We start from the raw sequence: 22,969 nt of genomic DNA on the forward strand, positions 1-22,969 counted from the left end.
AACACTGCCACGCTGCCCTGGCTCTTGTGCAGCCTTCTTGCCCACTGGCAACGCAGCCGATAACGAACGCTGAGGCGACAGCGTTTCCGGGGCTCTTCCATCCCCACAGGGCCTTGAACGTGAGAAGCTCTTCAAACTCGATTCTAAGTATTGTACGCGATTATTCACTTCGTCGCTCACGTCCCAAGAAAAAGCACGTGCAACTGCATAGTTCGATCGAGAATTCACTCCTGTGACAAACAAATCTTCACCTCCGCGGTCCGCATCAGATTCATGAACACGGAGACACTGCCGCCAAACAATCGGTGTCCCTTCCAGTTGAAAATCGAGGCTACAGCCCTAAAAATCTAGGCACTATGCACGCACTGCGAGTCGGCACAGGTCCGGGAAGTTCTCTACTGAGCGAGTGACGAGGGGTGGGCAGTGTAGTTCTTATTTTTCGTAGAGGGCCTTCAAGCGTCGACTCAGTCCGGCAGCAATCTCATATCTGGCTTCGACACCACTTTAGGAAGGACGAGAACTTCTCGGCCTGCCGTCACGGACTCACTACCAGGTATTGGAAGCCACTCATTGTCTCCTCCGGACTCCCAATAACGACGACCCGTTCCCTCTGTCCCCGCGTTGTTTTCTCTTGCCAGTGCTGAAGGACGAAGTCCAGCTGCGCTATTATGTCGGCTGTGACAGCCAAAGCCGCTGTTTCTGGGATCGCTCGGCCGTATGTAAACCCGGACGACAGGGAGAAACAGAGAGCCTGCCCGGAGAGGGATCAGCTGGAATCGCACCTGTGCTTGGGAACGAGCCGGCAATAATGTAGTGCGACATTTTGAGCCGACCTGAGAAAAAATGAAGACAATGGAGTTCAGAAGCACTCGCGCCTACAGACTTGAAGAAGCTTTGGTGTCCTTACGGCTGTGTGTCGACAAAGCTGGGAGTCCAACCCTGCAAACTGCAGACGCTAGCTAGTAGCCCCCGACCTTGCTGTTCACACTGACAGAACAGGAGCTGATTCATGGATTCAAAAGCGAAACCGTATTTCTTCTTTGAAGGAAAGCGCGCTCGTTCCAAAGTGCTACGGCCAGGATGATGTCCGAGACCCTCACCATGAGCCAGTCGTGACATTCTCCAAGCCTGGGTGAGTTGGCTGTTGGCCCGGCCCCACCACCCCCGCCTCTCGTCTGACCCGAGGCGGAACTATCTCGCCTGCCCGTTGATTTCTCCAGGTGCTGCCTGATGCTTTCTGAACGCGAATCTCCCTTCAGAGTCCGCCGTTGGGTCGCGTTACTCAGGCCCCGGCCGCTCCGACGAGATGAACACGCTTCATCGAACTCCAGCGATACCGCGTGGCAAACCTGCAGTGGCATCTGAAGGCAGTTTGGCAGACCCCCAAGGCAAAGAGAAGTCAGCTCATACATACGAACATGGTCTAGACTTTCTACAGTCAAAGTGACAGAATACTAGAAGAGAACTTCTACGTATGAGATGGCAACCCCATATGAACGCAGCACTGCGTAGTCATGCAGTTAATGAGGAAAAGATCCCGCATCATAGATAGGTAGCCCCATTTCCGACCTGGTGAAAGGCAACTTGAAAAGAACGTCCGTGGTGATTTGGCAGACGAGGAACAACCCTCGAAACATTGCTGCGTGACGACTGGATCCGATGACTGCTAGTGTGGGATGCGTAAGCCACCCCTGGCACCCCCAGCGAGACTGACACAGGGAACTACAATACCAGTTCTACGTCAGAGTCAACTTGGTAATCTCTTCCCCCAAATCCAAACTGAGAAGAAGCCAAGAGAGAAATGAAAAAGCAACATGTTAATACAAGAAGTGTCATAGACTCTCTCTAATGATGCTTTCTCCTATTCACTACATCCAGAAACAGAGCACGCAGATCTTCCTTCCTGATGTTCTTAAGACACTTACAGCCGAGCAATTCGAGAAGAGCAGTGCGACAACAACAGCCGTAGAAACACGTCCTGTCCTTGGAGCGAGAACCTTGACATCGACAGGGAATTTCTGAACCGGCATGAGGAGAGGGACCTGGTATAACAAAGGCTTGTCTTCTTCTTCTGCCTCTAAGCAGGCGCCCGGGTTGGCACCATACGGTAAAGGCAGTCCGCGCCAATTGTTTTCAGGTCCGGCTCCCGCTTTAAGGAGATCATCCAGGCCTGTCATTGTTTCTTTCGAGAATGCAGCTAACAAGCCTCGACGTGCTCCCTCTTGTCGCTGGCGTGCAGCGCGCAGCTTCTCAATCTGTAGAAAGCGATAACGGATGGAGAGGAGGAATGTCTCTAATCGTGGCCAGAGAGAAGCCTCCTCAAGCTCCTCCCCATCAGGACATGAGCTGTCGGGACACTGTTCCTCACTGGCAGTTTTCATACCACCGCCTGTTTCCCCGTTTAAGACTTTGGCAGCTTCTCCAGATACGGTTCCGTCTTCTTTCTCCGATACACTTTGGCGATTGTTGTCTCCTCCTCCTGTACTGCCGTGATCTCGCTTGACTGCGACATCGGATGAACCTAGAGCACCTGTTTCCTTGTTACCGGATTCCTTCTTTACCCCCTCCTCATATCTCTCCGACAGTCCTTCCCCGTCCGTTATGTTCTTACGCCGCTGTTCAGCGCTCTTCTGTCGTGAGGCTTTCGGAAGGGAAAGTGTCTGGAGTGCTGAATCACTGCGTTCCGTAGAATAGGGGAGCTGGGAAGGTAACCCCTGACAGGAGATTGAACGAGCTGAGGTGTTCATGACGCTCCGGCTCTTATGCTGCAAACGGACTATAAGAGTTGTCACTTTCCCTCCGAACAGCACTGTGTGGAGCTGTACTGATGCTATAACAGTAAGACACACACTCATCACAAGAAGACGACAAGAACATACCGTGCAGCTCTTCGGAAAAATGTTGAGAACGAAACGCACTACACACGCCCTTTTCAAAAGTCTCACCTTTCCTGCAGACCACCAGGCAATCCAAGAAAGAAGGAACTCACTCGGGCCAGCCGACCGGAATCCAAAACGTCCGCCCAAACCCGCAACTCGTGCCACTGATCATCTTGCTACACAGGAGCAACGGCTAGATGACCGTACAGCTATCATGCAAGTCTGCTTTTCCCGTTGCGAACGAAATAGAGAGGAACTGAGATATGCGTATTTTTTTCATTAGAGGTGAAGGTGTCTACATCTGAAAAGTAGGCAGAAACAGACTCATCGGATGTGACAGGTCCGACATCGGACTTCCAACGTACCTGCTTGCTGGCAGATGTCCACAGGGGCGAAAGGACCTCCGCCACCGAGAGGAGTGGGCGCAATGAGTGTGACAGAAATACCTCTTCCGGCTCCCTTTCTATAGGAATCACTTCCTCTGCATGCACCTGATGCTATCCTCAGTCCTAAGTCTTCGCTGCGTAAAGCGCTTAACTGCGAAAACGAGGAACCACTGTCGTTTCCTTCCGCTCTCGCCCAGTCGGCTGTCTCCTCCATGGGATCTTTCATATTGTCCATATCAGTCAGTCTTGTTACAGAAGCAGACTCAACTAAGATCGCTTCCGTCGGTGAGCAGCTCCTTAGCATGACTTGCTGAACGAGAGTATCTCCTGAGAGGCGAAAGGACCGATGGGAATGAGCTAAGGCAGCTCGTATTCCAAGACAGTGTACTCGAGATGTCTTCACTTTAAGCACTGCTACCGGCTGAGGATCACCAGAGCCACTGGTAGAATCGGCCCTGCATCCGTCATCCCCATCTTCGCTTGCTGATTCATCTTCTCCGTCACTCGTTGTCGACGTGTCTAGAAGATACCCTTGACTCTCGACACAACGACGTTCTACATCTCCTCTTCTCTTGTCGTTTGTACGTGTTTTTCTCATCATATCGCCGTCTGACTTCCCTTTGCGACCATATCTCTGTTGCCACAAAGCACGCGTCCCCGAAGGTGACCGTGTAACAACATCGAAACTCTCCTCGAGGCCATCAGCGGCAACCAGCGCCCCCCCTCCGGCTCCTCCACACCCACCCATATCACTCAGACACACACTTTCAATTTGCCCTACTCCCGGGTCATCAGCCCGAGAAGGCAAAACACCAGGAACGTTGTGTCCACCCTCGAACGACGAGGATCCTTTGGAATCGAAGGAAACAGACGCACAAGGTCGAGAATTTAAATGTGACGAAGACGGACAGCCATGCTGTTTCGGCTCTACAACAGGTGTTGAAGTGGCTGAACGGGGATCGAACGAATCAAATTCGGCATCCTGACATGAGGGGCCATGAAAGACTGATGGTATAAAGACGCCGAGGCTGGAAATTTCACATGACCCTTGAGCTACATTCGACCCTCTCATGTCAAGAACATTTGGTTTACAAATGTTACTACTAGCAACACTGAATGTGGCGCAACCTGCCGTGGCCACTCCATCTTTCGTTTGACCGCATGCGCTCGTGGTGGTAAAAGAGGTTGAAGAACCATCTCTCTTGCCTGGTTGAGAGCCTGCTGATATTGTTTTCTCGCATGGCTTCTGCTTGTTCTGCCCTTTCTTTGTGCTTTTTCTTCGGCATTTCTTGAGAACCTTCCGATCCACTCCTGTACTGCTATAGAACTGAAGGGAAGCAACTACGTACGCATGGGTCTCCGTCGGTGGAAGAAGTCCTGAAGAAAACAAATCTTGCTGGTTACTCGACTCTCCACATCCTCCTGCGAAGACGGACTGCGTCTCAACAACATCTACCTGACCTTCCTTCAATTGACGAGTTCCGCTGCCGAGAAGCCTGCCTGGCGTGTGTTGTGCTCTCGAACGCCAACGGACAAGCGATGCATGCCGAAGGTACTGCTCATGATGCGCCAGCCCACTAGGAGAAGCGCGGTCACTAAATCCCGAGAACGACCGCATGAGAAAGCCAGGGGCTGTCGAGTTAGTTCTTCCCGACGGGCTCCCCTGCCCTACCGGGTCTGATCCTTGAAGGAGACACCCAGCACGGCTCGAAGGCTGACGCTGAACGCAAGTACGAATACATACAGCTACAGCTACAGAGTAGATAGAAATGACAGAATCCACGCACTACCAAAAAGCAAAAGAAAAGAACTCCGGGCTCCAAAAACAGATGGAACTGAATGGTATCATCAACCTAGTGAAGAAGCGACCCGTCGAAAGATCTATCCTTCCTGTGATCACTTAAGCTTGCAGCTGGAAGACAATGCTCTACAAAGGGTAATATGCACGGCACTTATCTATGCTCCACACGGTCAGAGAGGTTCTTTCTTACAAAACCATCTTCAAACAACACACATTTGCACCCGTAAGCCTTCTCTACTCACCGGAGCCTGGTCCCCCCCTCCCCACGTCGCCTTTCCTGAACAGCTCAAGGCTGCCGATCTACTACGACCTACATGCAGACGGCTGTCGTAAGTCCGTACCGGAGAGAGATTTTCTCCCTCGGGGGACCAGGTATTGAGTGACTCCAGAGGTGCTAGAGGCGATGTAGAAGCTTCTCCGATAAAGCCAGACTGCACAGGGACAACGGGAACTAGGACTTCTATACTTTGCCTGAAAGCAGGGAGATCTAACCAGCCTTGGGATAGAAACATGTTTCCAGTTTCCCTTTCTTTTCTCTCGCCGTCTACCCCAGCCATGTTGCATGGGCTCATTCCTTCCCTCGTACTATTATAGGTGTTCTGCCTATCGCCACCATCATTGTTGGAGGGGGAAGAGGCCTCGAACTCCCTTCTCTCTCGATCATCCTCAAATGTTGCAGCACTCCTTCGTGTGTCCGGAGCCCGGTCCAATCCCAGATGTCGGCTGTTCGCTGATCGCCCCGCTAGTCGCCTTGGAAGGAGAGCTAGGACATCGGCATCTTCCTCATCGTCAGCACGTATGCGAATGAAATCAAACTGGTCAACCGCGGTACCCGCCGCAGGGGTGCCTCCGCCGTTAGAAAAGTGATCGCTCATCCGGCTTCCCACATAGTCCGTTCTCCGTTCCTCGTCAAGTCCAGCACCGACACTCAACGCGCTCGGCAAACGTCTGTGATCTCCATTTGCTGTCAATTTGCATGTTCTCTCCGGGAGCGTGTTTTCATCTACTTCGCTTTGGGCCAGGTTCCTTCCGTCGATGCTTTTCTTCCCTGGTGTGACCCCATTTAGGGCGCTTGTTGTATCGTCACCTTTCCCATTCTTCGATTTTACTGGATGCTGGTCTTTACATAGGCGCAAATTCACGAGTTGTCCGTCAAGTGACACCGCGACTGCGTCTTCCCAATGGAAATTCAACTGAACGGGAGCGCCTTCAAATATCTGCTCGTCACCATCCCAAGACTCCCCTCCTACTGAGTGAGGCCTCATCTCGCCACTTGACATAGGTGTTTGACCTCCCTCACCCCCCCATACAGATGGCGGGGTATCTGCTGCTGAACTTGGGAGCGTCAATAAGTCAGGTAGACCGTCCCCCCGTGGCCACAATAGTTCTCGTCGTGATCCCCCCCCGCGTGGAGGAGCACTGCGAGACGTCATCTGCGGTTGAAGTCGCCGAGTTGTTACGGAGCCATTCCTACATCCCAACAAACCCGCATCAGTGCCAGGAGCACTTGTAGAGGTAGCTCCAGAAATCTTGGGCGCCGTGCTTGTTGTTAACGCAGCTGAATCTCCACGAGATACTTCTCGAATAGAACTCACGGTTGTGCCGTCTCCTACCGGGCCGGGCTCCCGGGAATCTGTCAAACGTCTCTCACTAGTAGTTGTACCATCATCCCATGAGTCTGGAGATTGCCGTACTCCCTGGGAAGTACCAGCAAGCCGCTGACCTCCACTTTGAGAAATGGTTGGGCCCACCCTGGTGGGCACTGAGGTCGCTGGTACGAAGGCGGAAGCGTCAGGTGGGAAATCCTCGTCATCGAACTCATCGTCTCCGAGACCGACGGATCCGTTGAAGGCAGCCGGTAAGAGACATTGGAGCACGCGAAGGCGTGCCGGCTTAGGAAACACCAAGAGACCCGGCAGAACATCAATGCGAATCTTGAGAAAGTTACGAGCCTCTAAGAATAAAAAGTTATCATTTGGACCAGCAGCCTGTACAGACACATGTACGGCCGTTGCCGGCGGGCGAAACTCTAATATAAGTGGACGTAGCATACGTTCTAAGGGGGCCTCAGGGTGCGTCAAAGTTGCACCACAAGGAGAATAGCCGGAACGAAAACCGATATCAGGAAGAGGAGCCATGCGGTCCTCAAAGGCCAGAGCCGCTGCCACATCACCCCAGTCTGCAAATGAAAAGTAGGGATTAGCGACAAAAGTGGAGACTCGCCGACGTCTTCGAAGATGACTCGAGCCTTGGATGCGGGGGTCTGCAAGCTGATGACAGGATCTCTTGGCCTCGACTTCAATATTTTCCCCTCCTGTGCTGTTGACCCCTCCTTCTTTACGATCAACAACGTCTACATTTTGGTTCATCCGCACAGAGTCAACGGCATCCCGAATACTTGCAACAGCGTCGCTTACAGCTTCCGCGGCTATCCTATGTGTACGAGTTGCCTGGCCAGACGGCGTAACGGCACGGATTCTCCCATATGGAGTCGAATAACTCGAATCCGCCCTGCCTCCTATGAACTGTACGGAACCCAAGACAACACTCTGCATAGCTTGACGCACATCATCCAGCATACCTGGGGGAGGCAATTCGCACGACCATTGCACCAGCACGACTGCTCCTACAACGATACACACTTGCTCAAGCGCGAACAGTCCTTGGAAACGACTACTCCAAAATAGCGATACCGCATTCACTCCCGGCCGTAGCTGGAAGGGCCCCTCTTGTTCAAGTCGGGAATGCATGAGATCCTGTTCTTTGTTGCTGGCAGAGAGACTGTCAGGAGATTGTTCATATCCGGCGGGCGAAGCCACGGAACTCTCCTTCGCTGCCGTATGACTGCATCCTCTCAGCGAGGACGGAGGCCTCAGAACCAACCATATAGGAGAAGACGACGATTGCTGGCTATGAGTTTCTTCCAGGTGTTCTCTGGCTGAGAAACCTCCTCCTGCTAGACTAGCGCCAGCGAAGCCCAAACCTCCTTCACGCATCGAAGGTTTCGATGGACTTCCGGAAGGAAAATCCGACGACGGTAACTCCGACAGTCGGAGAGCTATCGCATCTACTGCTACTGGGGCAACCCAGCTAGAATGTATGTACAGCTGAAGCTCGACACATTGTCCAAGGCTCACGGATAGACTGGGGATTGCTGCTTGCGAACTACCCATCTGAAGAACAGAAAGCGCACGCGAAGACCGGTATACAGTTGCTATCGAGTCCTCGCGCCGTACTCGGAGCCGGCTATCAGATTCGTCGTACGCTGTCTCCTTCCTAGAGCCTTCGTGGCTCGGCGGAAACGACACCCTCTCTACCGTGGCCTCTCCCTCAGCCGCGTCTCGGACGCCTGATCCTTGTTCTCCAGCGCCTTCGCGAGATGACTGCGCATAGGTGCGAAACTGTAAAGAAAGGTCTGGCCCGGATAAAGGCCCAGGACGAGCAGCTAACCCTTCTCCAGATTTCTCATCAAGCCGTCGCGTTGCAGGATGTCCAGTTGGCCGCGTCGAAGCACGATTTTCAACGGATCCAGAGTTCATGGCTGTTCGGGATGTACTTGGGTCGCTGCTGTTTGCACTACTCAGGGCAACCCCTTCCTCTTCATCTCCGGTTTGTCCATCGGCATGCTTCAATGAGTCAGAAGAAAACAGCCCGTGCCCCAGACCTGTCGTAGTTGTAGTAGGAGAGTTCTTTTTCCTTCCTGTTTCTTCCCCTGCACTCAGTGATGTCGCGGAAGACCTCCGACGCCGAGAAAGAAGCATAGACACCCGGCCTCTACTTGCCCCTCCCCCTCCTTTACAGTCATTTCCGCTGCTACTACTACTACTGCCACTGCCAGTGCTAGCTGGTTTCGTATCTGTTACCCCAGCAGTAGAAGCTTCGGCAGCTCCTGCACTGTCCCCCCCAAGGCTACCTCCGTCTTCTTCAGTAGACAGGCGATGATGCTTGTCTGCCGAAACTTTCCCGATATCACTTAAAGTTCTGCTTCGTCTCCACTTCACCTCTTTTCCTCCTCGAGACGATTTCCTATCAGAGTCATCCACTGTACGGAGACCGTCTGTCTTGTTTTCTTCACCGGTGATGTCCTGCGATGCTGTTGTCCGTTTGGGCTCTTCACTTGCTGCACGGGGGGCCTGTGATACAGACGGAGGTCCAGTGTTATCATTCCTTCCTTCGGATGATTCACCCGGCATATCCTCCCCTGCTTGCGATACCGCACTAAGACTGCCTGAGCGTCTTCCCCAAGGGGTAATCTGCTGTTTAGTACCGCTGCTCTTCTCCGATGGAAAGGCTGAAGACAAGAAACGCTGCTGTTGCAACTGCCCTAGAACCTGAGCAGTTGACTTCGGCTTCAGTCTTTCCAGTGTGGTCGAATAGGCTAGGACACATGCATGCTGTGGTTCTAATTCAGGATGACATGATAACCTATACAAAGGAAGCAGATCAGCTAATTGACGTAACACAGCATGCTCTAATAATTCTTGGTCAGCGGCAAGAACACCAGGTGGTGGCCTTGAACGAGAGCTCCCCTCAACACGAGGAGATGCTCCTACGCCTCCTCCCATACGGGCACCTCTAGCGCATGCCGCAGCACCTGCCTGAGGGTTGAAGCCGGCGGCAGGAGAACGGCCATTGAAGTGTGAGTAAGAAGGCGTCCCAGGCCCCCCGCCGGGTGGAAATTCACGATAATGAGGAGCATGTCGAGGAGTACAGTACGACGCCCCCCCTACAGAGCTTGAGGAACCATGACGCCTGAAGCCTTCCGCGGCTGCTGTAGCTTCAGCAAATGGATTCACTACCGTATGACAAGCCGAGCCTGCTGACGTTGATGTAGGCGTCACAAAGGCCATTGTACATGGAGTGTCATCGGCTGAAAAGAAATGGCTTCCTTGACCAGCTACTGGTACGATGTCTGGCGCAAGCTGAAGACAAGGCAGGGCAAAAATCTCTGTGTATGATTCCATTATCATCTGTGAAGCAAGTATGTTGGTTTCAACTCTCGTCTCTTAACCCGGTCCTCACTGATGTAGCAAAGATGCTAGGCTGCGCACAATCCCCGCGTTGACGACGACAGTACTCCACGGAACTGTCACTACGGAAATGTGTGAAGTCCTGCCTGTAGTAGGCGTCGCTCCAGAGCTGGGCCGATGAGAAACACACAGACAGCCGGCTTGAAGGTAGACACTTGCTGCTCTACATACTAAACACGCTGCCCTTGGTGACTATTGCTCTGTTCCATTACCTGAGGGAAAGATGCGAGAGGAAGTGCTGGGCGCCTTCTATTCATGCCCTCCTTCTGAGATACCCGTCTCCCAACAACAGGTTTAAGCGCTGCCCAGCAATAGATATTTGGTGCAGCACTGAGGTGAAGCTGGCCATGCCTTCGGAGTATCTCAGGCACCTCAAGCCCCATCCAGGATGTTGACGTGAGCGTAGGAGAGCGTGTGAAAGTAGGAGGCTCGTCACCCTTTTCAGATCTTTGACAAGAAAAGGAGGAACCAGGAGATGTTTCATCCCCATGTGCAGATGGTTCCGGAGGTCCATGTGGCTGGGGTGACGGTTTAGCATCTGAAAGACCTCCGTCTTGTTCAATGGTGTCCCCTGGGGAACCCGTACTCTCTCCGTTTTGTCTTGCAAGAGATACAAATCGTTTCAAGTACACATCGGGAGAGAACAACACCGGGGAGACACTCTCCGCTTCCCCCGGAACCCCTTCACTTCTTTCCTCCTTTCCGCTATCACACGTAGATGACTCAGGCAGTCGGCGTGAGGCAGAAGATTCTCTCAACGCGGCACCATTGGGTACTGTATACTGGGTCATACCACGTCCAGCTGCATGCAGCTTCGAAAGATCAGATGACGAAGACGACCTAGTAGATCTAATCAACTTTTGAGACAGTGAGAAAGAAGAAGAAGAAGAAAATGCGGCCGTAGACGGCCGGGGAACCGCATTGACGTTGGACAGAAAATACGCAGAGGAGATCTCCGAGACTGTGTCTCCGAGTCGTTGATCAGCGATGGCAAGTAACTGTTGACACTGAAGCCATAACTGAAGAGGCAAGGCAAATGAATAGAACAAACTTTTCAAACGATATATCGCAAGCCACCCGAGAGCATCTGAGAAACTTCTTCACAGACGTATACAAAGAGAGTTTGTACGGTGACCATCCAGAGAAACACCTTCTCATTCTTTCACGATTGTCGAGTGAAACTAGAAGTTCCATGCTCCCGTCTGCGTTCAGATATATGACGGGCTTTGATGTCTAATAGAAGAAGAAGCTATGTGGTTAAAAATGAAAGCAAGTCGAAGCGCATGTTCATCATATGCAACAAAGTCGTTGACAACCTTTTATAGACGGAGAGTTGAATAGCATCATTTATGCCTATCTATTATGGAACCTTTCCGCCTTGTCAGCTGAAACACTATGGAAAAGGAAGTCTATGACGCATCCATGGCTGCAAACAAAGATGTTGAGAAATAACCAGATGAGCAGCAAATATAAACAGAGATCCCCAGCAGCCTTGAAACCTGCCTGTTTGGATATATTTGTGATGGCAGCACAGTAGAGGGAGGGAGTATGTCTACTCTAGACACGAAGACAACAGGTTCAAGAATCGAGCCGCGGTAACTGCAATCAGTGCTATTAGCTAGTAGGCCAGTCATACACTCACGCTATACACGTCAGCTCACTTACACATACCTACAGAGAAACAGACAGGGGCACACTTTAAGTGTATGTATGTATCTATACATATTGTATACACACAGTAACAGGCTAGGACTGAAAAGTCTTGTGCATGCAATGACCTTTGTGTCAGATGAGAAGAGATGGTCATACATACCGCGGTCCAAGGTTCTTTGACAAAGAGAGGGAGCATCTTCCATATGGCTTTCCTACATTGATCCATATCCCCTCTCTTGAAGTTTGCATGTGCTAGCTTGAACTGAAGTAGAGCAGCATGGCGATAGTACCCACAGTTAACATATTGTTGGCCAGCAAGGACATAGACGTGAACGAGGAACTCTTCGACTGTGGCAGCATTCTGTAATTCTTCTATCAATTCAGCCTTTGTACAGACAACCACAGGAAGCATTCCTTTCCTTCCTCCACCGCATTCATGGTTACTCTCTTCTCCTTCACGTGATGAGGTTACAGAGAGTTCAGAAAGAAAGAAGATCCCGTCAGGTCGTCCATCGCTATCCGATGATAAGCCTTCACTTGGCTTGAGCGACTGGCCCCCTCTTGGACTAGTTACACCCGATTTGGTAGAAGAAGAAGGGAAAGTAGACGTATCAGTAGTCTTTGAAAGATCATGAGAGGTTTCAGACTTTAGAGGAATATCTGTAAGAGGTAATGCCCATGTATTCCGTTCACGCCACGCAATCAATCGCTGAAGTTGCTGAGCCGCATAAGAAAAGAGATGCGCCGCACTTCGTGCATGACTACTAGGGATAGAAAAGACTGCATCCGAAGAGGACTGTTGTGTAGAATGACTTGGGGAAGATGACGTAGGGACTCCCCCTTCAAGATGATTCTCTATGTTTGGAGTAGCGCTTCCTCCGGGGGAAGATGATGACGAAGGATGATCTGTAGAAGACCCAGGAGGATGACCTCCTGAAGAAGACAGAAGGGATTTGCCATCCCGGGAGGATGATGACGCAGAACTACGCTGTGAAGGGTAGAGACGACGCGTCGGAGACAATGAAAACTGAAGAGGCGTCAAACGGTGAAGTGTCCTGGCTACAGCCAAACTAGGACGTTTAAGTAACGCTGGATTGAAGGAAGAGGATGTAGGAGAAGAAGGATGAGAAGAAGCAGAAGAAGGAAGGTGAACAGATGGTGAAGACGAAGAAGAAGAAGACGACGAAGACCGTGGTGACGTTGAGGAAGAACCTTCTTTTCCACAAGGAGACGACGAGGAATCAAAACTCGAGGAAAGAGACTAAAAAAAGCAAAAGAAATTACACGCACACAACGTGGGGGGTGGGCGGCAATGAGAAAAAGCCAGCGTATAAATACCTGCCCTCTGTGGCAACCTCTCAAGACGACACCCCATATGAATAGGACCTGCAGTGTATACACACTTCTAGAGCTTACTGCGGAAAGAAGGAAGTAGCAGTGTTGCGCTGCATCTTCCCCCCCGGGCAGCAGCGTACAGGCACCTCCGTAGAGCCATAAGCCCATACGTCACTCAGGTCCTCACACACACGCAAACCCTACACCGCATAGCGAGAACCCGATGAGGACGCGAAGGCAACTACAGGGAGTCCACTAGAATTAAGAGATTAGCTCAGCTCCGCCTTCACGCAGCCATCAGAGAATGAAGTGCAAGCGTCCCTGCGGTAGTATCGTGCGTTTCGAGGTTTCGGCTACGTATGAACTGTAACACAACTAGCCAGACAGGCAACGCAACGGCCCCGGTTTCCTGCCTCCTCCTTTCTCGGCCATCTCTCCGAGGAATAAGTTACCTGAGAGACAATGGTATGGCCGCAGTTGAGACACGCGAGGACTGCCCATACGTGGGCGCCAACTGTGAAGCCTTCGATGAGAAGTTCTTTGTGCAGAGATGAGGTGAGCTCGACAGCTCGACAGCCCAGTTCCTCCACTGCGGAACACAAGAAGAGAAAGAATATCTCCGAGGAAAGTATGCACTCCCATCTACTACCTGGCCAGCTTATAAGCAACTCTCAGAGAAGCCAGCTACAGGGATGTAGAAGGCTCCTTTGTTTTATTATAGTCGATCACGACGTCTTTTTTTTCAAAGGGCCGAGCACAGCGCCACATGCATAAAAGCAACCTCTGCGAATATCACACAGTACATACGACGGAGTGCTCAGATGTCTACATTTTGATAGCAGGCAACCGGTGTCATCTCTTCCTATCAAAGACGCCTCGCCTTCCCCTCCATACAGTGTCCCTGCAGAAAACAAAGAGTAAAGAAGACGAGGAAAGCTTCTGCTTCTAAGCTGCTGCGCCATCACATGGATCTTTTTGTGGCTGAGAGTGAGCGAGACTGGGCTCAATGGAATGGAGGGACTGAAGAACGTCAGACGTACATCGGCGAAGACGGATAAGAAGACCGGCTTGACGAGCAAACAGATACTGCCGAAATTGAGTATAGGAAATCGAATCATCCCGAACTCGCTGCTGGAGTTGTCGAAGACGTTCTGAACTGAGAAATAAGGGTGTCTCTTCCTCGGTAGATTCAAAGCCAAAGGAATGGAAGAGGCTCTGACAGTGCTTCATATCGATGTTAGGATTGCGCCGACTACTGCTTCCCAGGTCCATGGTATCATACACCGCTAAAGCATCCTGTACACAAAAAGAAAAACAAACCTTTAAAGCTTATGCAAGTTGAACGGTAGCCCTTTCTATTTCACTACTGTGTGAAACAAGAGAAACAAGAGCGCCTGACTAGAGAAGAGCCCATTTCCATTACAAACGAGAAACTTCTCCTTTGGATGATCTGATACTGTTCAACCATACAGATCCTTCCACCGAAGAAAAGGCGACTACAGTTTTTCTTTCTTCTTGCTGATCTTCGAACAAGAAAGAACTACCAAGGACAAGACGACGATGTATTATGGTTGAGATCATACCGTAGGACACCGACTTATCTTGCTCAGCTTTACATCTGAAAGAAGACTCAAGAGAACTGTATGAAACCTCACTCTGCCGTGTAAATACTCATCCGGCTCTTGGAGCAAGACAACACCTTGTTCCTCGTGGCTAGAGATGACTTCTCGACAAGAAGATGAATGAAAGACGTCGTCATGATAACCTATCCACGTATCCTTCTCCCTGCGCTTCCTTGTCCTCATCCCTACCTCTCTTGCTATTATACACGCCACAGTATACGAAAGCTTCCCACTCGGGATACGGAATAGAACAACCTTCTCTCAGGCAAAATCCGGTGTCTCAAGGTCGAGTTCTCCGCACTGGGATCACACGGTATCCTTGTATCGAGCGTGGGCTATCGACTGAAACAATGTGTTCCACCGCTATAGACGAAAACACAACGCGTCATTTAGTAGAGAGAGGAAGAGGAGGAGCAGAAGTGTATGTATGTCGACTATCGATGAAGCCGATGAGGCATGCATAACAGAGAAAGAAAAACCTAAGAACCTCTCAGATCTTGAGTCTTTTTCTCGGGAAAAACAAAAGGAGAAAGACTTCTTAGTTACCTCTAATCGATTGCAGCGCTCATGAAGTAGAGCTAAGTTCTCTTTCGCAACAAAGAGAGGACAGAAACGAGGCTCAGGCATCTGACTCTGTCGCTGGATATCGTCTTCGAGTAAGATATACCGTGTCTCCACGGCGGCTACAAGAGCCTCCTTCAGTCGCAGAATGAAAGCCTTGCGAAGAACAAAATAATAAGGAAGTTCACAGCATCGTCAGTTCAAAAATCCAGCACAAGACAGACCTCTGCTGACTGTGCTCTACACGCCCTCTACAGCGTGACGATGATACATACAAGTGTGAATAAAGGTTTTATCAGAGATGGAAATCTACGAAAGGCTTTCCTATCCTCTGCTTCTCTGGACACCCTTACAGTGCAAGAGAATATCAAATCCAAATCTCCGCGAAGGAACTTGGAAGTAAACAGGGAGCTAAACTCTATGCGAAGTCCATGGATCGAGGGGAATGAGGGTGAAAAGCCGAGAGACAGCTAAAATCTTTGACGATGGAATGCTGCGCGTGATGCAATAGCTTAGCTACTCAAACGGTCGGGTAGTGAGTGGCGGATCTCTGCAGAGCAAGACAGCAAGAAGTGATGGCTTCTTTCCTCCGAATATAAACCGAAGTCGAAACACAGAACAGCAAGAGAGAGTGAGTGACCCGATGAGTGAACAAGGCCCGGGGGTGATTTTCTTTACGTTGCATACGCCTTGTGGAATGACAACACCACAGCGGATGATCCCATCACCATCTATGGAAGGAGGGGAAGTTCCGCGTGCTTGCCTCTTTATGGTCGTCTCTGAGGAACGAGATATGCACTTGCACAGTTAGAGAGCCTCTTCACCCGGACATGCATGGGTAGAAATGGCCCATGCAAAGATCGCTCAGGCTATAATTTAAAAAGCTCTCCTGCCCTCGGTGTGGTGAATACACTACTTCCTAGCATCTCTCAGCGAGCGCATGCATACGACCTTGATCTCTTATGCAGAACTAATTTCGACAAGAAGAGTCATGTATGACGAGATTTTCTACCGCAGACACAAGGCATACCCTGACGCGCCCAGATGAAAAGAGACACAAACTGAACTCTTTTGTACACGTGATAGATACATAAACAGAAGTGCATTACTGCCTATCATGTCTCTATGTCTCTTTCTAATTCTCTCCCTCTCTTGTTATACAAAGCCTTACATTCCATAGCTCTTGAAACGGAGCAGAGGAGGCAAACTTTCCAGATGGATCAGCGAAGACACGTAAAACGCGTTCTTTGCTTCGTGACCCTTGAGGGTTAAGGTCACTACGGAGTTTATCAAGAATCTTCTTGCACGCCTTGTTTGTCGATTCGCTTTCGGAGTATGGAGTCACATATAAGACAAGCCATTCCTCGTGTTGCTCAGACAGACTATCCACCCATACCTTCAAAACCCTGTCCACAGGCGAAAGGACAGAAACATTGTCTTCTATGAGTCGTGTGTATAGACATTCTCCATATACATGCCTAGTTACTAGGCCAGGGATACTACGCTCTCCCTACACAGGCACTGAGTGAGCTGAAGGCTGTGATCCATAGGTACGAAACAAGCAAGGAGGGAGATCACAGCTGAGTGAACTGTCTGCGTGTTGCCCTCATCCCACTCTCTTCTTGATAATGTATAGAGGAACAGACAAACTGAGGCACTTCGTAGTGTTCCATTCTGTCGGACAGAACTCTGCAGAGATAAAGCCGCTTGAAAAGAAGATAGTGGCGTATCAGCTATATAGAACCTTCACTGCTGTCTTTCCCTTGATGTTAACTGTAAGCATTCCTTATATACGCTGTATGTATGTACAACCTCCAGCCCACCTCGTCGTCCCTGGTGCACTCCAGGCCTTCTTTCTCGCTTCATGATCGTCCCCTGCGACTACAGGCTTCTTCGTCTAGACAAACATGAACCACTGCGGACAGATGTCTCTAGACCTCTACGCAACACCCATCAGGCGACTCCTTCTGATATACTGCCTTACGACGGGCACTCAAGTATCTTCTTCTATAGCTCGGTATGATGCCCTAGCTTAAGTCACTTCGGCTAATTTCCTGCGATGAACTGCATACGTCCCGTCAACCTTCACTACCACTCACCGTCTGTGATGAGTCTTATAGACATCTATTCCATCGAACTGAAGAATCTGCAAGTAGACAAAAGGCCGATCTGCCGTTGCGCCAGCCCCTCCCGTTCTCTGTTTCCTCTATTTTCCNNCCCTCCCTCACCCCCCCCAGAGACACCCGCCCCCCCACTAGGTGCTCCTGCCCCTCCGCCTACACCAGTCGCCACTCCTGAGCCTCCGCCTCCTCCTGCCCCTCCTCCACCTGTGACAGCTACAGGGACATGAGAGACAGCGACACCTGCAATGGTCGCAAGCGCTGCTTTAACGGCCACGGAAGAAGCTGAGAGAGAGGAAGAGGCAGAAGAGCTTGTGTGGTTATGAGGGGGGAGTGAGAGACCCTCAAAACACGCCGCATCATGAGGGACAAACTGAAGTCGCAGTCCATTGCAGACGACAGGGACAGTCGGAGAAAGAGGAGTCCGGATCGGTACCGAGTCTAGGGGAAGACGGGCGTCAATGTGAGGTAACAGCAACGAGGGGAAGAGGTGCTGGCCATCTGAATAGACAAGCAGAAACGAGATGACCACAACCGCCGACTCTTAAAAGTCGTTAGAAAGACAAGACCAATCATATGATGTAGAGAGTAGAAAACAAGAAACTTTACTCTCGATGGACGAAAAGAGCGTAAATAGAGCTGCGACCTTACAGATAAAACAAAGAGATCAAGACACAAAAAGACGTAGCAAAGCCACAGGCTCTGTTATAGGGTCGTAACGGCTCACGCCGCCGACCCCACAGGAGAGAAGCCGACAGGATTCTCGGAGATGACTTGAAGACACGCAGCAGGTGCATCCACGAACCATGGCATGCCTTTCAAGGTGAGCTGGATGACTACTATGAGGCACACGAAGAGGAGATGATAAGAGTGTCTCTCTAGATTCATTCCCAATGAACGAGAGCTCGGGGCACAGCTTCTACAATAAACATACCGAAGATTGGAAAGAGGCAGCAGGACGTGCACTACGCAGCAACACGACGCTTCATCCTCATGTACTGCGCCAAGCTTGCAGCGAAAGAAACGGGAAAAGAGGTGAAAGTACAGTACAGGAGGAAGTCTCAAGCAGCACCATGCGAATGGTTCACTCAGATTTCTCCTATGTGCGGTAGTGAAGGGGTAATGAAGTTGGGGTCATGAAGGCACATACGAAAAACTTACCATAGTACGCGATCTGAAACGCTGGGGGCTGCGACATGGTGACGCCCGCCGCTTTGAGCCTAACTGTGACGTCGTGTAAATAGACAGGGAAATGACAAACTTGACGCCGATCAGTTCACACCTCTTCCTTATCACCATCAGTACAACGCCTCTGTGGAGTGTAGTCTGAAGGGGAAGTGAAATTCAAACCCGCGACCTTCGTCGTTTCTTCTCAGTCGTGACAGCCCAATAACCTGAAGAAGATCGGAAGGTAGCTCTGTCGTCTATCCCAGAGAAGAAGACGGTAAAGCCACTTGGTCACTAAAAAACCTGAAAGTGACAGTCCTCCACAAGTCCTCTCCTGGATGAAGCGAGACGAAGCTGACACTACGAGGTAGTTAGGGGGCAACGAGGAAACAACTGCGGACACCGCATCGTCATAAACCGAATGAAAAGGGGATGATCTAAGTGGCTACATCGTTCTTCTCGCCTCCCAACAGTTCAGAACAAGATGTGGGCCCGCGGCAAGAACTAGCATGTAGTCGGGAGGGCATGGATGAGAATAAGCAACTTGAATCTTGAGCCCGGGATGCATCCTGAGTAATGCAACGTAGGCATTTCGTTGCGCGCAGGAGACATGCATGTTCGTCTCTTCCGGGGTGCTGAGATGAAACGAATATCGAATCTCCACCTTAAATTGTTTGAAGAAGCTGGCAAAAAAAACTTAAACAAGACCTCACAGTTCAGACAATGTGCGCATGCGTAGTAAGCCGTATCTGAAAGATACCGCGGGTGCTTACTGTGTACTTATAGGGGAGCTGGAGAGAGTGGAATCACACCCGAGAAAGAGGCCTACTCAAACGACACGCATGACTGGGACAATGCGACTGAGAAAACAAACAGAGTGGATCTTTATATGAAAGCGCGAAGAAGAGTAAGACGGCTTAGAGACCTCCGCAGAGGCAGGGATTCGTTGGGGCCTGAACAAAAACAAGCTCGGCAGAAAGAGAAGGAAAAAAAGATATCGTAGTGTGTTAATCATACTGCCCTTTGAAAGACCTCCCACTGGCCTTAGGCTGCAACTTTGAATGAGAAGATAGAAAAGAGAAAAAGAGATCAGGACGACTACAAGGGAAAAAGGGCACGCGAGGAATACTCGAGGTGAAGACACGAAAACCGGGCCAGCAGCAAGCACATGCGACCCATACGGGGGGCCAAGGAGACGACGGCAGGGTGTACTGACTTCGAATCTGTTCGAAGGTGGATCTCAAAGTCGACATCTCTGGCTGCCCTTCGCTAAACCTCTTTGCTATTTTGGACACCGAGATGTCCCCGGCAGCCGCTAAGCGCACACAGTAAAGAAAAGGAACTTCGCTGTTTTACTTACCCGCTTGCCCCAGAGCTTTGTAGAGCCGCCAGCGGCCGCAGCCAGCATGCCCCAAAATCTCTGCTGCCGGTCCCGCCGAAGTGACGCATTCGGAGAGAGATGAACAAGGTTTAGCATTCGAACTCAGAGACTTATTTCAGTGGAACAGGGCCGGTGGCTTCGCCAAGTACGATGTGAGAGAAATGCCAGCAGTTACCGCAAGCCAAACGTACTGTGGAGACAGTACGCCGTGTTCGGCCGTTACAAGGACTCGTCGGTTCGTAGTATCAAGCGCTCTCCACGACACGTCCTTCTCTGCGCACTACCTGGTACGTGTATAGGTCTCAAGATAAGAGGAATAGTTCTGAAGTCAAGGGTAATACTACATAGGAGTTCATGCCGCGTAAGCAGAGCATCAGGATCAGCGTGGCGTGGCGGCTCGGCAGCCGTAGATGCATTCTACAAGTGGCAAGTGAGAGTGACACTAATATTGAGCGTCGACCTGCAGTCGGAGTAAAATTCAAGGGGTTCACCAGTGACGCGTGACACCTGTACATCCCAGTGAGGGGGCAAGACGTGTACTCGGTCCCTGTGTGGGCGATCCTTTGTCACTCGTCCCTGCACAGTCAGTCCAGGAGTATTATGTATACCTTGCATGTCGTCATATCTCACTATGCGTTGCGCATGATAGAATTAGCCTGCGCGTAGCTACGAGACGAGCATGAATGAGGACATGCAAGGTATATATAAGACTTCCGGATTGACTGTGCAGCGACGGGTCACAAAGAATCGTCTATACAGGGACCGATCACTCGTGACGTGTATGGAACACTCCCGTCAGAGCCACGGCGACAACACCTGCCAGCCAAAGGATTCCCTGCAGCAGAGCACACATGCCAAGTACTCTCTAGCGCAGTTAAGGCCAGGTCAAAAGTGGCGCCAGCACTGACAACTGCGCCAGGAGTCAGAGCTGAGAGAGGAAAGCCTCGTGTTGTCCAGAGGATCTCTTGTGTCCCCTGCTTGGACACCCCGCCGTCCCGTAGACCGCGATTGGAGAGACTAACGCGGGGTACAGGGTCCATCAATTCAAGGGGCTCGATCAAGCTGTTTCTCAACCGTCCGTGTATTGTCGAGAGGCTGAAGTCCCGGCCCTAGTGCTCTTGGGTTTCCTCATCGCAACACCATCTAGCCTGTCCGGCTAACACTCTTTGGGCAGGGTTCGCTGCTACCGAAAGTCGTTCTCAGCAATGCAATGTTCTACGTGCGGCTTCCTCGTAGTCGAGTGGCCTCAGCGGCTGCTGCCCTAGACGCCAACGATGGCAGCAAGCCCTGCAGGCCCCGCTGTCCCGACCCGCTGGGCTCCGTGTGGTGTGCCGGCCTTTCGCGCGTAGGGAGACGTGTGCGGAAATTTGGGCCGTCCGTGCCCCAGTTGGCTTGAGCCTGGCTCCAATAACGAAGACCAAGTACGCTTCCAGTGACACGCAACACCGGGGAGTGCCAAACAACTCCTTTCATAACACTTCAGGCACACACTAGCAGCGTACAACCGTTACACGAAGAAACCAACGCCTCCGCTGCTGTGTCCAAGAGCACCCTCCTCGTGGTTGCTGCTGGCGACACCTCACTACCCCGGGCTCCCCGAAGGTGTGCGGGGTGTGACGATAGAGTTTGAAGTGTCTCCAAACAGAACTTTAGCATAGTCGACAACACCACAAATTGTAGCTGATGCAGCACCTGGAGGCAACACAAAATGGATGTGGTAAGAATGACTCCGCAGACTACGCATGTCTCCATACCAAGCGGAGAGTAAAGGGTCTGTGACCGTAGCTAGTATTGCTACACCATCCCTTTCGTTTGACGGAATGTACCCCGTTTTTCCTCCGCCCGCCTCGGCAGTGGTGCCCACGTGGGTTGCCCTGCGCGGTTCAGCCTACCGTCAGGGAATATCGGCCCGGCGACTCCCAATGGCCAACGACGGTTCACGTTTGCTGCCTAAACTATCTCGCACTTGCCGAACATACTGACAGGCACCGTAGCCTCGTTCTTCCCGCGTACGGCGCTGAAAGTACGAGCTGCTTGTCAGGCCGTCTGCCCGGTGTGTTGAGTCTGTGCCGGAAACGTTCACCGCCCCTGCCCCAGGAGTGAAACGCGAGAGGTGACGTGGACCGTCAGAAAGACAGTCGACGCTCGCATAGTATTCTGCTTCCCTGGTGTGGGGCACGGTAGCCTAAACGAGAGGCGGTACAGGAAAGGGATGATGCAGACAGGAGAGACAGTCGGCCCGCACAACTACATAATGTCGCTGCGGGAGTCACGGCCGCTCCTCGTCGGCGGGTGAGTCGGACACAGGAATATCATTTGCTGCGTAGCTGAGGTAGACTGGGGCACTGATGCTTGTGGGGCTTTTTGAATTCAGTAAGAGGAAGCGTGGGAATCTGATCACTGTCAACCAGACCGGCACGGGTTTTGACATGTAGTGTAATGGAAACTGCCACACGCTCCACACAAACAGCGTGTCTCCGGTGTCGCGCAGCCTTGTTGAAAAAGTAGAATAGGAAGCCTGCGAAATGGCGGGTGAAGTTCACAAGACCGCCTGGGATCCAGGTAAGTGGACGTCATGCCGGACCCTGCTGTTTAAGATCGAGTAGCAAGCTCGTTCCCACCGCATGTGAACGAACTCCGTCCTTGATAAACGTGTCAGTCGATAGTGTAACCTCTACAAACAAGCAATAAGAGCACACCTAGCGCAAATGCGCCCTCCCAGCAAGCTAGTTCTCTTGAAGAAGCGCCGCACTGTCGTCTCGGGAAGAGCGTAGGGTGCAACGAGGGCCAAGACCATAGAACCTTCGAGGTGATGCACAAGGATCCAGCGGACTAGACAAGAAAAATAAGGTGATCTTGACCTGGACACACAAGTGATACCCAGAAGACGGGACACATTTCTCCAGCGGAAAAAAAGAAAAACCACCTACTTCACCCAGCCGACCAAGGAGAACCGCGTTCTCCCATTCACATTCAGAAGATCCGGTTTCGCGACGACATTCGGAGTGAATGAATGGAAAAAAAGAGAAACGAG

General features: G+C 51.2%; 2 protein-coding genes across 2 annotated transcripts; both read right to left on the reverse strand.

Annotated features, from left to right (window-relative positions):
* Positions 1-136: 136 nt before the first annotated feature.
* CSUI_000725 (trafficking particle complex subunit 10) lies at positions 137-19,625 on the reverse strand. Its single transcript, XM_068060956.1, has 13 exons — positions 18,549-19,625; positions 17,426-17,888; positions 16,439-16,673; positions 15,253-15,423; positions 14,125-14,380; positions 13,537-13,673; positions 11,910-13,010; positions 10,309-11,115; positions 5,309-9,988; positions 3,245-4,985; positions 1,926-2,830; positions 1,101-1,361; positions 137-833 (listed from the first exon to the last, which is right to left on the reverse strand). Exons 1-13 carry the CDS (start codon positions 18,583-18,585, stop codon positions 465-467), a joined length of 11,163 nt encoding a protein of 3,720 aa, XP_067927081.1. The 5' UTR covers positions 18,586-19,625; the 3' UTR covers positions 137-464.
* A 2,351-nt stretch (positions 19,626-21,976) lies between these two features.
* Positions 21,977-22,969, reverse strand: CSUI_000726 (uncharacterized protein; the record flags this gene model as incomplete). Its single annotated transcript, XM_068060957.1, has 1 exon — positions 21,977-22,969. A coding segment is annotated over one exon (308 nt), but the record flags the coding sequence as incomplete, so codon positions are not given.

This window comes from Cystoisospora suis, assembly GCF_002600585.1.
Source record: "Cystoisospora suis strain Wien I chromosome Unknown contig_283, whole genome shotgun sequence".
In the NCBI taxonomy this organism is placed as follows: domain Eukaryota; phylum Apicomplexa; class Conoidasida; order Eucoccidiorida; family Sarcocystidae; genus Cystoisospora; species Cystoisospora suis.